Here is a 16,144-nt window from a genome sequence, read left to right on the forward strand (position 1 = left end):
TGGATGAGTATCTCTGGCTGAAGAAAGGTTACAGAAAGCAAGTTTTTGTCCTGTTGCTCTGCGCCAGCATGTTCATTCTTGGTCTCCCGTGTGTTACACAGGTAATTAAGTTTGTCAATGAATTCCTGATTCTCTGCCATTAGAATACACGGCTAGTTAGGCGCGGTCGAGTACGTTTGACAGCGAAAACATTCAAAACTTAAGTTTCCCACAGATCTGAAACAAAAGTTTAATAAGCTCCTCCTTACTGTACTTTTGAAACGCCGTTTCGTTCTCTCTGCATCTTGCCAGCGTTACTAACGACGAGAAGCTAACTCCAGCCACAAGAATTGTGGATATCGTAAAGTTTCTCAGTGTCTCAAGACTGCACAGTGCCTCTCTCCGCCCAGAAGTAGAAATGGGTACCGTTGAGTTCTTTGGGCGACCTGCAAAATGTTGGGGTTAGTCTGTGATGTGCTGGACTTCCATTCGGTGTAGTGTGTCTCTCTCATCCACCGACACTCAAAGGTGGCTCCTCGTGTGGTGAGAATCCGCTGAGCGAGGTGACTGCTACAGCGGAGTTCTAATCAACCCTACGGAGGAGAGAGGTGTTGTGCTACAGAAAATGAATTGAGCGTCGGTATTCCTAGAATTAGACCCGATTTAACGAGCTTTCACGGAAGCAGTAACCTTGCGGTGGACTTATATGTACTTGTGTGCAACAGATGTACATCCCATAGTACACTTTCCACATAATAACATTCTGTGAACATTCCGTCACAGTTTTCATAGATGAACTGGTTGATGATAATCAATCAATGTTGACAGCAAGGAAATACGAATTTAAATTCATCAATAAAGCTTGAAATATAACTGGCCGTTAACTGTGTGGTAGAAGAACTCGGTTTCTATGAATTTTTTTGTGTTCATTTAGGGAGGAATGTACATTTTTAATCCGATGGATTACCAGACTGCAGGATTATCTCTGCTGTTTGTATCTCTGATGGAAATCATTATAATCAGTTGGAATTACGGTGAGATATTAATGAAATACCAAGATATGAATATAATCTTTCTACACTTCTTACAGCTGATCGTAACTATAGTAACTTAATTTGTGAGGGACTGGGTGGAGGGAGAAGAGAGGCAATACATCATTTATTGATTGGGCCTTGAAAAGGGTGTGCTTCGTGGGCACGTCTGAAATAACATTGGATAGCCTTTGAAGTCATGTACTATTTTTGGTCTTTGACAGGCTTATTTATCAAATAAGAGATAAGTGTACCATCACAATTTAAAACAGAAAAAGCAAAGACGAAAATTGGACGTGCAGCGAACTGTTGATGACGAAAATCGGGTTTTGAAACTGTCATGAATCAGCGCCAGAGTTTTTGATGATATCACCTTCTCAAACTTAGGAGTGGACGTTCGGATCTATTCTAACTGAAATCAGATATACAAACCGTCTCTTTCCTTACACAGTACACATCTAGACGATAATATAAACTGTATCTTCCCTAAAGGGGTCGACAGATTTAGCGCTGACGTAGAGGCCATGACTGGACGAAAGCCGTTTCTGTGGTTCAGAATTTGTTGGAAATACATCACGCTTGTCTGCACAATTGTAAGTGGTTTGAAAAAGCCTTATAGGTACAGCGGGCATGTAAAACTGTGATATTACTGTCCAGAAAACGTTTTGCTGAAGATAAGATTTGAAGGAATATCAAAGTAGGAGAAAATCCGTTTGATTTAGAAAGAACTACAACTTCAGCAGATCGATAGTAATCGACATATAGTTGAACTGAACGTTTTCAATTAGAATTGAGAAGTAAATTATTATGTGTAACGCATGTATCATTTCTGAAAAAGTAATTGTTTATCTGTATTTATAAGTGCATGTATGATTCACTTTAGGGAACTACGTCGCAATATGTTACGTTACGTCAAATTTAAGGAAATCGTAAGATCATAGTATTCTTAAGTAGAAAAAATAAAGAAAGATAGAAAAGACTAAGACGGTTTGCGAAAGGCAAACATGAAAGGTATGGCCAGTATTTTTAAGAAGCGCTATCGCTTTATCTTGATAATTAATGAAATCTTGGCAATGACCATTTCGAATGTGATTTTATATTCCTGTTTCCTCAGCTCTTCCAAAAGAAGTGGGCTACATTTTTGAACAGCTATTTAAGGTAGAGGCGACACAAAGAAATAAAGAATCCACATTAAAACAAAAAGAAGTACGATTTGGGTGATGCAGAAGACGCTAAATATATTAGCATAGCATCATCTGGATAAAAATAAGTTTCGGTCGATTCCTTTAATTTCTCTGTAAACGTTTCCTCAGGCTGTTGTCTTGGCAAATATAAGACAGTGGAACGGTGTGTCATATAACAAACGGCCGTATCTCGGATGGGCCGAACTGGTGGGCTGGATGATGGCCCTGGCATTCATGTTGCTCATTCCAGGATTTGCAATTCACCAATTATGGAAGACACCGGGAACTCTCCGTGAAGTAAGTTTTGTTTCTGCTCTGCTTATTTGTTTTCCATTTTCATGGAAGTTGTTTTTATAGTATTTGGGAAGTATGGTGGCCTTATATGGCTAGGGCACAAGAGTCCGGATCGAGCGGTTTCGAGTTGGAGGTCGTCGTGTTGTGTTCTGGGTAAGACACTAAAGACTTTACTCTCATGTCCCCCTTCGACCAGGAATAGGAGCATGTAATATATTGTTAGGGCATCCTCACAAAGTGTTGGGGAATAACATGCGATGGATAAGTATCCCGTCCTAAATCACTTCATAAAGAAATTGGCTTCCTTAATCCATTGGACTAGAATTAACTTTGCTTCGTCGACATCATTTCTCTATATACTTGTCCTTGTGGTTGTGATATTGAGACGTTACGCATCCAGTAATGGATAAGGATTGATGATGATGATGATGATGATGATAATGATGATGATGACAATAATTTTGATGTACTTATATAATTTCTGTATGAGCAGTTGTTGCGGTTGATGCAGCTGTTGCATGTGCTGCTCACAGCTTTAATCACTGATACTCCCCTTCGAGAGTATTTCGTAGCGTGCAATATTTCTTTTCGCGAAAGCAGCTCCTCTAAGTGCGCTTCAATCTTTTATTTTGTTTCTGCTGACAGCGATTTCTCACCCTGCTGAAACCAGACCAGAAAATGATGGATCAAATTTTACGAGACCATGGAGTCCAACGCAAAAGAGGACCTCAAGTCATTATGGTAAGTTTACTGATAAAGATAAGATAAGATTGTTAATACGTGGAAACAAAATAGTTACGTCGGTCGATGCAAACATTACAACGATCCTCTCGCAGTAAAGAAGGCTACAACTGAGTAATTCTCAACCGAGCAAGCTTGTATTGCAACTGGTATGGCCAACTCCCTCTACGACACTCGCCTGCAGGGAATCATGGTAGGTTGCGTTCATCAAAACAAACATCCAGTTTAAGATGATGAACACGACCACTGCGATTCTTCGCAAGGGGACTTAGGCATTACCTGTGGCTTACCAAGAATCTTATGACTTACCAAGAGTCTTATGACTTACCAAGAATTGATCCAAAAGGAAAAACTTTGCAATCTCCATCATTCGCATCTCCAACTCGTCACATCATACAGATTCCCAGAGAAGCTACGTAGCAGAATGGATTTTCTCGGAGCAAACCTCAGATCTCTCCAGGGTGGGGGAAGGTGCGGAAGGGGGGGGGGGGGAGGTAAAAGAAGAACTGAAGAGACGCATCTGTGTACATGGGCTACCTACTTCATAAAATATAATTCTTATCTTTTTTCTGAAAGCTGTGAGACGATGTTGGGGTATACTGATCACATTGTGCCCAGAAGGATTTCCAGTGACGTATTTCAGGAAACTTCATTGGAACTCTCCTAGATTTAAAGCTGATCTTAGCATTCGGGTTTATCTTCAAATGAGGGAAAAATTGGCATGAGTGGTCTTTTCTCTCAACCATAACTTGATGTACGAATATAAATTGTTCAACAAGTGATTATGAACTTTCCTTGTTATAAATTAGTTCTCGCTGAGCTTAGCTTTATTCATTCCAATGTTGCGTAGACTTACAACGACCACAAAAAATATTTTGTCTAATGATCTGCCTTCTTAGGATCTTGATGCTTCTTTAACTGAGCTTCTAAGAACTAATCAGAGTCTGGCAAATGTTGTCCTTATTGACATTTTTATTACTTGGCTTTTCCTAGGTACATGAAACAATAACCTCATAAAATTATAGTAATCGTAACGAAATTCCGAATAGTCCCCTTGGTAAAATTTTATACATGATTTTCAGACTTGAAAATATTCCGGTACTAGAATATACATATTTTACTTTTCTTCAGAGGTGTATTAAAGAGCTTGGTGATCTACTTGTTGTCTGGTTCTAACCATATTGTTCCCTCCATTTAATATTAATTTTATAAGAAAATGCATGGGCCGTTTCGACGGGACAAAAAAAAAAAGTGGCCGTGATAACGAGGTGATCGTAGGGCGGGTTTCCACTGCAATTTCTATGCGTACATTTCTATACGAACCACTAAAATGTAACCACAGGTTTATTTACTAAACAACGATTAATCAACCTTTTCTATAATCTCCGTTAATACAAGCAAACATGTATTATAAGTTTTCGGGTCAAAGCAGTTGGTACTATAAAAATTCCGTGGTTAAGATCGATTATCGATTAATATCGATTATCGATTGACTACGCCTAAAGAGTTAGCATTCGAAACTTGTTTCCATTGGCCGCTTAGACTTCAACTCGAGGTACAAGTCAATTAAATTAATCGGATTGCAATTTACAGCCACCTAACACCGAGACTACAAGAGCTGTTACACTCAGCGAAGGCACACCAAAACACATACAACTACAAGTGGTGCTGGGCGAAAGGCGCAGCAATCTTCTTACGCAAAACGGATACTTCTATGGCGATTCGTCTGGGGGCGATTGACGACTTAACTAAGTTAAGACTGCGTGAACGCCCTGAAGCTCGATCAGAGGATCCTTGCAGCTAAGTTAAACTACTGTTATGCTTTATAATGGTACTAATATGAAAGGCAGGAACAGAAGTACAGTGAATTCTATTAGATCTATACTGAAGATTTTACCGTATTATAGTTGTTCTGGATGTTTGGCAGAAATTCATGGCCAGTTTAATAGTTCAGTGTCGACCACATGTAAATCTAAAAGGGAATTAGAGAAACTTACTAGCTTATATGACTTAGATTTGTTTTCCTTAAATACAACCTTAGATTGTAATTTGAACCCCGTTGATTACTCCTCTAACAGAATAACTAGTCGATATTTCTCCCCCCATAGTTTTAAGGAAATGAAAACGAAGTTGTCAAAGGATGAAACTATCTCTAGCTTTTCTATATTTCATAACAACGTAGTTAGCTTGAATCGTAATCTGGAAAATCTTCAAACTCAACTTTTGCGTGAAGTAGATTTTCATTTTAATGTCATCGGAGTTACTGAAACAAAAATCACCAATGTAAATTCACAACTGTGCACCGCACATATACCTGGCTATGTATTTGAATATGTTCCAACACCTCGGGCGTCTGGGGGTGTGGGAATGTTCATTGATGAGTCACTTGATTATCGTGTTTTAGAAAGGACCTCCAATGAAGCTTTTCAGGTATTGTGGGCTGAGTTTCCCTTTGAGAATAAGAAAAATGTTATTTGTGGAATCTTTTATAGACAACACAATTCTCCTGAAATCTTTCAATCATATTTTGATGAGACTATTGAAAAATTTGCTTCCTCTCGGAAATATATTGTGATCATGGGTGATTTCAATATTGACCTTTTAAAATGTACGTCATCTTCGTATAGTCACGATTTTTTGACTTCCCTTCAAAGTTGTTTTCTCGTTCCCACAATTGACAAACCAAAGCGTGTCCGCTCTACCTCCGCCACCCTAGTTGACAACATTTTTATCAACAATCCTGATCAAGTTGTGGCTAGTGGAAATATCATCTCTGATATAAGTGATCATTTTTCGCAATTCTGTATTCTGAAGTCTATGAGGGATAAAATTAAGATAAGAAAATTTAACGTGCGGGATTTTTCTAGATTCTCTAGGGACAGTTTTAACGCCGATCTGTCTACTGTGAACTGGAATACTCTCACAGATAAAAAACCGTGTGACGTGGACAATTTATTTTCTTCTTTTTACAACAAGTTTAACAAATTGATAAATAAACATGTACCTATGAAGACAATTTCAAACCGCAAAGCAAAACAGCTCTCCAAACCATGGATCACCAAAGGCATAAGAATCTCCATTAAAGTTAAAAATAAGTTATATGCATCTGGTGACACCGCCAACTACAAAATTTATAGGAACAAAATTTGTACCTTAACGCGTTTAAGTAAACTGCAATACTATTCTAAATTTTTTAATGATAACCTAACTAATATGAAAAAAACTTGGGAGGGAATAAAGAATGTACTTGCTCGTAAATTGAAGAACACAAAACCTATTACTTCTATTAAAGTCCCTACTGATAATGATTCTGTTACCTGTGACCATAATAGAATAGCCAACGTACTTAATGACCATTTCGCTTCTGTTGGACCTAAACTGGCAAATAAGTTACCAACCGTTCAGCGTAATTATTTTGATTTTATGAACAGATCTAACTCTCCCGATTCGTCGTTTGCTTTCAATCTAGTTACCCCAACTGAAGTGGAATTGGAAATTTTGCGCATACCAAATAACAAGTCTCATGGTTTATACTCATGTCCTACCCAACTGTTGAAGTACTCGTCAAACGTTGTAAGCATTACACTTGCGGAAATAATAAATCTTTCTATTTCATCTGGGATGTATCCCACTAAATTAAAAATGGCAAAAATTATTCCTATTTTTAAAGCCGAAGATAACACTAATGCAAACAACTATAGGCCTATTTCTTTGCTGTCTAACTTTAATAGGATCTTCGAAAAACTGGTCTACTCCAGAATGGAATCTTTCATTGAGCAAAATGATATACTTTCTTCATCTCAATATGGCTTCCGCAAAGCGCATTCAACACAGCATGCAATTCTTGACATTGTAAGTACCATACAGGAAAATATGGACAAGCGCTTGTTCTCATGTGGTGTATTCATTGACCTGAAAAAGGCTTTTGATACAGTCGATCATAAAATTCTTTTACACAAGTTAGATCACTATGGTTTTCGTGGTGTTATAAATAAGTGGTTCTCATCTTACTTGGATGGTCGAACTCAAACTACGCAAATTGGCTCTTATATATCTAAAAGGCAAAATACCACTTCTGGTGTACCGCAAGGCTCAGTCCTAGGCCCTTTACTTTTCCTAATTTATGTCAACGATATCCAAGAATCCTCTGACAAACTTAAATTTTTTTTTATTTGCTGACGACACGAATGCCGTATATGCTGACAAAAATCTTAAGTCTCTTGAGTCGACTGTAAATCAAGAACTCTGCAAGTTGTTCGATTGGTTAACGGCTAATAAATTAACCTTAAACATTAAAAAAACAAATTTTGTTATCTTTAGACCAGCTCAGAGAAAACTTACTTATCATCCCAAAATTATGATATTCGATAATGATCAACAAAAGAAGGTGGCTCTAGAATGTAAAGAATTTGTGAGATATCTAGGTGTAATAATTGACAATAATCTTTCTTGGAAACATCATATTGATCATGTAGCTATTAAAATAAGCCGAACTGTAGGATTGATTTGTAAACTACGGTACTTTCTGCCGAGACAAACTCTTTTAACTATTTATAGATCCTTAGTTACTCCTTATTTAACTTATGGTTTGGTGGCCTGGGGCCAAGCATATAAATCACACCTTGAAAAGCTTCTCAAGCTCCAAAAGCGAGCTCTTCGCTTTATTTATTTTGCTGAGCGAAATCAACATACGATTCCTTTATTTATTGATGCCAGTGTTTTACCGTTAAAATCTTTGTATTATGAGCTTTTAGCTAACCTTATGTTTGAAATAAGACACAGAAATGCTCCTGGAAACATTCAAGATCTCTTTCAAGACATTTCTGATATTCATTCTTACAATACTCGATCCTCTGTCTCAAAGAATTTTTACAAACAAAGTTCTAGACTCTCAATTCAAGTGAATTCATTTTCTAGAATCGGAACAAAAATTTGGAATGAAATGCCTATATATTTAAGAAAGCTTCCAAAAAATGTCTTTAAGAGGAAAATAAAACAAATACTTTTCGAAATTCTAGCTTCAGAAGATTGTTATATTGATTTTACAGAAATCGTTCAAAAAGTAAAGCTGAATTTATTTTCCTCCTAGTATGTATTCATTAATACTCAATAATTTCGCTTTAGTGTATCTGTAGTCTCTCGTCGTAACTGTTGTTAATTATTATTTGTAATATCGTTAGTTTATTAGTTGTCTTTAGTCATCGTTGTCAGTTCTAGTCTCTTTAGTTCTCTTGTTACCTTCAGTTGTATTTAGTTGTACCTTGCTGTATATTAATAACTCGTCCAAACATGACCCGCCTAGATTAGCTTAGCTATCCGCGGGCATGTTACAATTGTAGTTTTAATTTCATAACAAATAAAATGTATGTATATGTATGTCTGTATGTATGTATGTATGTATGTATGTATGTATGTATGTATGTATGTATGTATGTATGTATGTATGTATGTATGTGTGTGTGTGTGTGTCTGTCTGTCTGTCTGTCTGTCTGTCTGTATGTATGTATGTAAATAAAAGCGTTGTGTGACAAGCAGAACAATAGTTCTAACCGTACGTTCTAAGGAAGTTGCTCCTCTGCACCAAACTTGCTGAAAGATACAGTTGCCATTCTTACGAGTTGGGAGCAGCTCTTCTCCAATTGGGTTGTTTGGTAAGAATATTAATTCGAATGATTGAAGTTATCCGGAGTCGAAGTTAGTCGATCGAGTAAATGAGCCTCAGCGGCTTCCTGCTCTACATAAAATTTACAGGTGATCACGAATTGTAATCCTTGCCGCTATCAGCAAGCAAACGTAATCAAAATCAACAATGTCAGGGCATTTTTCTGCGGATCTAAACGTATGCGCGTTCAGTGATTGTCTAAACTACTCCAGGCCGGCGTTCTTCTCGAATACGTCACCTCAATATGAAGGCTTGTGCCTGCTGGACCATACTTTTACAGGACCTACACAAGGGTCTTCCCTCAAGTCTTTTTATCATTCCCTCAGCAATCTGTTTGTAAATGTGTGGCTCCATTTTATGATACATCTCGTGACTTTTGAAATCATCCAGCGACAGCCCCCTAGCTTTCCCGATTATGGTTTTAACGAGCTTGTCTAGTTTGTGGGTCTGTGCAAGTGTCAAATGAACCAGGAACTCATTTCCGCTCGAACGAGATACCTCGTCGACCAAGAAATTTTCGCACCTCTGCTTAATGGCGTCCATCTGATACTCATCAGCGAGTTCGACCAAGAAGTAGCAATTTTCATTCGTTACAGATTTCCATCCCGTTTCTGATACAGTTGGATAAATAATCAGTAGAAGCTCTTTGATCTCACTTGCCTTTTTGCCTGGAAGAGGAATTTCATACATGTTCTTTTCTTTAAACATTGACGTAAACATCGTCTCAAACACAGGCGACCATATCGAAAGAGTCGATCGATGGACGTGAAACTTCTGGTCTTCTACAACAAGAACGACATCGCTAAACTTCCATGGCTCGGAGAAATCCGGTGGACCAACTGAACTGTTATTTGATGTAGCCATTGCACAGCAATTACATCACAAAGCGAATCACTCCGGAATCAGAAGCGTCGGGAGACTGGCTTAGGAGAAAACGGCGACACAAAGATTGCCATTCGAGCGTGACTTAACGATAGCTTATTGTCATGACAATGGGCGCAAAAGTGAGTCGCGCAAATACCTACAACCGAGGAATGTGTGGCTCGTGTTTTGCTGTCTTTATTATTTTTTGAGGGTTTTCAGTGGAATAATGACCGCCATAATTTTCTCATGCCAGTTTTTGACTCCGAAAAAACTTGCCACCATGAGCTAATTCGTACTTCTACAGCGACCATCTCAAATAAAGTACAAGAAAGAACAACAAGTCCACGGCTGCGAGAAATACGACGGATACACCTACCCTAATCAATCCTTCGTACAGAATCTTAAGACATCGTTAAAAAGTGATTTTGCTGATAGAGACTGAGGGTTGGTGATTATAGATAATTCACTGGCACAGTAAAAAACATCAGGCTTTACTTACAAAACTATATTATAATATTTTATAGTTTAGTGACTCTTTTGCCTGTTTTACTGATAACGTTCAACCTAATTATAAATTAAATCGTCCCTAAAGACATTACAATACCATTTATGTCTCCGTTTATATGTAAAATCTAGTACGTAAAATTAATAATGCAGGCTATTATATAACGTTAATATAAGATTTCATAGTTGAAAGAAACTTGGATTTAACTATCGTCAATCAATCAAACTCCGCTGAACCTAAAACAGCGCAGAATTATATTGGGGTTTCTGCAATCAATCCGATATCAAGTTAAGAGCAGCCCAGGCTTAATCCGTAAATATTTCTTTTAAATATTTTCGTGAATTAACAACGTCATGAGAAAGACATAAGAAAGTAGTTGTTAAACTAGGGAAAAGAACACTGCAGGAAATGTTTGACGGCCCCTAATTGCGTTGCGCGGATAATGCACCTGTCAGTGGTTTCCCCCGGGGGGATCGGGCATACCCACGGAGTTTAACATAAAATTGCCTCCCCTGGGTCGGGAACTTGACAAGTCTGTGTTGCGCCAGGGTCGGGAAGATTGTCAACATTGGTTTGACGGGCACAGTAGAAGTACCATACACGACGTAAAACCTACCTTCAAACCTGGCATTTCGGCGCGTTTGTATAGATCGGTGGGCGTTCGCAGGATCTTGAAAAGGTGAGCTATGAGTTAATATTTACCGTATTTCTCCGATCTTTTATGTTATAACAACGTTTCTTCTTCGCACTATCAGTCGATAGATCGCTTTTTCGCCTGCTGGCGTCAAGTAAAGTAATTTGGATGTGATTTGAACCGTGTACCGTGTACCGTGTAAAGAAGAATCAACAGTTGCCAATTCTCCCTACAATCTCATGGGTTGAGTGTGAGCACAGGCGGCCCAGACGTTGAATACGATTAAAACGTGACATTATGCTGCTGGCGATTGCGTTACAATTTTAGCCGTTTATAAGACAACGTATGAGAATGCTTCGAAAATTACTCTAAATGCTACGTGTAGAAAATAATTTGAATAAAATGGCTTACCTTGTGTTTGCATTGCGTTATTTTTATGTCTCTGGGTTCCTAGAGGTGGTTAACTCGGCTCTCGTAAAACTAGACTAAGCCGGACGCCATCCACCAGTGAGACGAACATCTTTTATCAATGATGTCAAACCTCATCGACGGACTCTCCGTATATATATTATGGCTCAATCGAAGCTAACGCTATGTAAAGGAACGGACAAACGAAATCGTAAATTTCTATGCTAATTAAGGTCAGATATCCAAACTCCCTAACGATTATGATTTCCTTTATTTAAACAATTATGGCAAATATGTGTTTGAATGTTTTTAGCACTCGTCACCTTCTACTTCGGATTCTTATCTACCATCGCTTTTTTCCAAAATAAAGTAAATTTACGGTTTTTAAATTTTGGGTTGCCGTTTAATAGGGCTAAGGACAATAGAAAAACTCTCATCGGGACGACCAAAAGGTGGCCGTGGCCGCTAAATAGAGGTGGTCGGTTACTGACAATCATTTACGGACTTTGATAACTGACCGCTTCATGCACCGTGGTCACGTGGCAAGAAAATGGGCATTTTGTACCTTTGTCCGTGTTTTATACCCAGTCCGCAGTCGGTAGGCCGCATTTAGTCCGCAGTCTACGTTTTATATCTGAGTTACGTTTTATACCCAGTCCGCAGTCCGCAGTCCACAGTTCACAGTCCACAGTTTATATTTTATACTGACTGGAAAGCACGCAAGTCGTATAGGTATCCCACATTAGTTCACGCTTCTGCTTTTAATAATGTAATGTTCATTTTAAAAGTAAAACTCATTGCAATCAATGTAGTGCAGCCACGTTTCTACAGGTCGTAGAATGACATATAGAAAAGCTACAACACATGACGTCATACTGCGTTGCTTTGGCAACAACGATGCCAATTAAACACAAAAGCAAGCCCAACAGAGCTTAGATAAGGAAGTACTACTCGTGGTGAATGGAAAATCTCGAAAAATCCGAGGGTGACAGCAGAAGTTGAAACAAACACAGGGAATTTAGAATTGCCTCTTTTTTTCAATTTCAAATTCATGTTTGCATGCTCGAATTGAAAATTCCGTAGTTGCAGTCAGGCATGATAATAGTAAGAATAAAAAATTGTTGACACTGACTAAACTTTTTGTGTGAACGTTTCGGTTTAAAATACTATAACCTCCTTCAACATAAGTGACGTATGAATGTAAATGAGTGCTTTATAAGAGCATTTTATACTCAACAATGTTCACCTCGCCTTCGGCGAATAATTGTTAATTGTAAAGACTGCGACAAAGTTTATATCGGTCAAACATCAAGATCCGTAAGAACACAAGAGAGCGATTTTCACGGGAGATAAGAACTCTTCATTAGCCTAACATTCCATACAAATACAATCGCGAATTTGACCTTGAAGACGTCAAGATTATTGACCGCTGTTCCTAATAGTCGAAAAGATTATTTTTAGAAGCGTGGTACTCAATTCGTGAACCGAATGCCATTAACGAACACATTTACCTTCCTGACATTAACAAACGTTTTCCCGCGGCTCTTATAGAACGTTTTCAGGTGACGTTATCAAATTTTTCAATCCAAAATTAAAGAGCCACCAAATTTTTTATCCTCAGTATGCATAAGAGGTCGTAATTTCATATCTGTTCACAACTTTCCAACTCAATAGCGTCCTTCATTTGGAAACCAGCGCATTTTGAATTTCAGAGTTAAGGCGGTGCGTGACATTAAGCTGCGATCGCGTTTGTTGAAGAATATTTATTTATCTCTGTGATTTTTAGCCATTTAAGACGTTTAAGTATTTGGAAAAGTACTTATTTGAATGTTTGTTTGTTCAGTGCAGTGAATCAGTGTCCTAGATAGTCAAAGTAAGTTCCAGATGTTAACACTATTTGCAGGCCGCCATACTGATGTACCACAGAGGAACACCGACATGGCGGCTCCATACTAGGCTCTGTAAATTTGCGCGGAAACATTTCGACGAATGTCTTAATTTTGGGACAGCGCACACACCTTAAACTTGGAGAACTGTCTTCTTTATTTATCTTCTATAATATCACAATTTCTTGACTTTATCCGCTGAATGGTTTTTGATTTTATTTTTTATTGCGTGACAGTGAAACGCTCTACAAAGCACTTATTTACATTCGTTCGCCATTTATGCTGAACAAGATTACAGTATAATTAACCGAAACGTTCACACAAAAAGTTTTTAGTCAGTGTCAACAATTTTTAAGTCTTACTATGCTCGTGTTGACTTCACGCTAATCAAATTTACATTCGAGAAAGGGCTAAAAGTTAATCTTATGATGCAATGTATCGTCAAATTTGTTTGCCATTTGTTTTTGACGTACTCTGATGCCGCTGAGAACGTTAAAGCGGAAAAATTGCACACAGTGAGACGATCGACAGCATTCGCATTTTCCGGGAACAGCAGTGAGTTCGTAGAAAATAACCGGAGGTAAAAATAGGAGTTTCTTGGAAAGCGAATTGATGCTATTTCTAGCTTCCAAGAAAAACTTTTGGGAGTTCATGTTTGAATGTGAGAACAACATAACTACGATCAGACTATAAACTAGTTATTCTAGACCTCTGGCCAATGGTTTTTATTTAGTTAGTTATTGTGTACATCGTCGAATCAACGAGATACTCATTCAACCGACAACAAAGAGATATAATGCTCATCTCCTCAAATCAAACGAATCTCACACTCTATGCAAAAGTATTTTTAAATTTGGCTTCAAGAGGTTCTTATTCAAAGTGCATACACTCCTCATCGCCTGTGTCACCTCAAATGATTATAAGTCTGTGCATCCAGTTAATGGGCGCTAGAGCCCTTATCTATAATAGGGGTAGTGCCTGTTAAAATTCTCCTCAAGCCTTTGTACAATGCCCTCCATAATCTGTTTGTAAATATGCGGATCCATTTTATCATACATCTCGTGACTTTTAAAATCTTGCAGCCGCAGCTCACGAGCTCTGTTGACGATTGTTTGAAGCAGTTTTTCTAACTTGTACGTCTGTGCAAACGTCAGATCAGCAAGGAAGGTAATACCTGGCTTAGAAGATACCAAATCGACCAAAACATCTTCGCACCTCTTGAAAATCTCTTCCATCTGATACTCATCAGCGAGCTTGACTAGGAAGTAGCAATTTTCATTCGTTACAGTCTTCCACGCTTTCCCAGATTTGGTTAGATAAATGATCAATAGAAGCTCCTTGATCTCACTTGCCTTTTTGCCTGGAAGAGGAATTTCACGCGACTTCTTTTCTTTAAACTCAGAGGTAAACATTTTCTCGAAGACAGGCGACCACATTGCAAGGGTGTAACGATGGACATGAAACTTGTGATCTTCGACGACCAGAACAACATCGCTACACTTCCATGGCTCTGAAAAATCTGGTGGAGCAGCTGAATTCTGACTTGAGGTAGCCATTGTACAGTAGTTGTAAAATAGAGCGAATCGAATCGCAATCCTGCGGAATCGAGTTTTCGTGGCACCAAGGGAGCAGAAAATGGCGACTCATAAATAGCTTTTGCCTCGGTTTCACGTGGTCAGTCGCGCGACAATGAGCATTAAAATGATTCAAACAAACACCTTCATGCTTGAGAGACAGAAACTAGTGGCTTCTGTTTTCCTGTTTTTATGATCATTTTTCAGTAGAATAATTGCCACCATGCATAACTTTCACTTGCCATTTGCTGAGCCAAAATAGCAATGCATTTAGACATTGTATTCAAACAGCATTGTATCGACTGTCAAAAAAATTGTGGCGTCATCAAGACACATTTTCTTCATGCATGTTTCATAAATAATTTCCGGTGTCTGCGTAACCCCGCCTCGGGTGTTCAACAGAAATGACTACTAACACAGCAGTATCTACTAGCCCACCTAATGGCACCGCCCTAACCAATATTAATGCCTTAGCTATAACTTCAGTTCAACGTAACTAAGAAAATCTCTGGCGTATTGAGCGCGCATTAGATATGTGATGGTAGATATCCCACGAAGCGCGTAGCGCCGAGTTGGCTATAGCCATTTCATATCCAACAAGTGCTAGTAGAATAATTGTTTTATTGTAAACGTCCCCCAAATTTAGAAAACTAAACTAAACTAAAAATAAAAACTCCCCAAAAAATCACGCATACACTTAACTTATTTGTAGAGTATGGTATAGTTCACGTTACTGAAACTGTGTGTAACTTGATCATGTTCACATATTGATCATATAGTGGGAAGCAATCGAAAAGTTTCAAAACCAGGTAGAGAGAAATGAAACAGTAAAGGCAACATATGGAGTTGTCGATTGCTTCCCGGTGAAGATAACAACAGCCAGAAAGGCACTTTGGTCTATACTATCAAAATTTTGCTATCTTGGAAATCGAAACTCTGCGAGAAAAGAAGAATTAATTAATATGTGAAATAATCGCAGCCCTTACCTTCAATGCCGGCCATCTTGGGGTGTTAGCACATGTGCAGTTTTTCCAAATGACATTTATGGCGGGAAAATACCATTCCCTTCATGCACCGTGGCCACTTGGCAGGAAAATCGGCATTTTGTACCTTTGTCCGTGTTGTAAAGTCAGTCCGCAGTCGGTAGGCCGCATTTAGTCCGCAGTCTGCGTTTTATCTGAGTCCTTGTTATATACCCAGTCCGTAGTCCGCAGTCCGCAATCCGTAGTCCGCAGTCCGTAGTCCGTAGTCCGTAGTCCGTAGTCCGTAGTCCGTAGTCCGTAGTCCGTAGTCCGTAGTCCGTAGTCCGTAGTCCGTAGTCCGTAGTCCGTAGTCCGTAGTCCGTAGTCCGTAGTCCGTAGTCCGTAGTCCGTAGTCCGTAG

The 16,144-nt window shown here is 38.7% G+C and overlaps 2 protein-coding genes across 2 annotated transcripts; both read right to left on the minus strand.

The window, feature by feature from the left end:
* Window positions 1-6,168: 6,168 nt before the first annotated feature.
* LOC110045409 (BTB and MATH domain-containing protein 38-like) lies at window positions 6,169-9,856 on the minus strand. Its single transcript, XM_089271197.1, has one exon. It carries the CDS (start codon window positions 9,753-9,755, stop codon window positions 9,126-9,128), a length of 630 nt encoding a protein of 209 aa, XP_089127323.1. The 5' UTR covers window positions 9,756-9,856; the 3' UTR covers window positions 6,169-9,125.
* Window positions 9,857-13,897: 4,041 nt separating this feature from the next.
* Window positions 13,898-15,036, minus strand: LOC110045422 (BTB and MATH domain-containing protein 36-like). Its single transcript, XM_020751024.2, has one exon. The coding sequence runs from the start codon at window positions 14,742-14,744 to the stop codon at window positions 14,145-14,147; it is 600 nt and encodes a 199-aa protein (XP_020606683.2). The 5' UTR covers window positions 14,745-15,036; the 3' UTR covers window positions 13,898-14,144.
* Between the last annotated feature and the right edge of the window lie 1,108 nt (window positions 15,037-16,144).

Source organism: Orbicella faveolata, unplaced genomic scaffold (assembly GCF_042242905.1).
Source record: "Orbicella faveolata isolate gen_17 unplaced genomic scaffold, um_ofav_v1 contig_34, whole genome shotgun sequence".
NCBI classification, from domain to species: domain Eukaryota; kingdom Metazoa; phylum Cnidaria; class Anthozoa; order Scleractinia; family Merulinidae; genus Orbicella; species Orbicella faveolata.

Bases quoted from the DNA above. Each gene is read 5' to 3' on its own strand.
- LOC110045409 (XM_089271197.1), bottom strand. From the start codon at position 9,755: ATGGCTACATCAAATAACAGTTCAGTTGGTCCACCGGATTTCTCCGAG.
- LOC110045422 (XM_020751024.2), bottom strand. From the start codon at position 14,744: ATGGCTACCTCAAGTCAGAATTCAGCTGCTCCACCAGATTTTTCAGAG.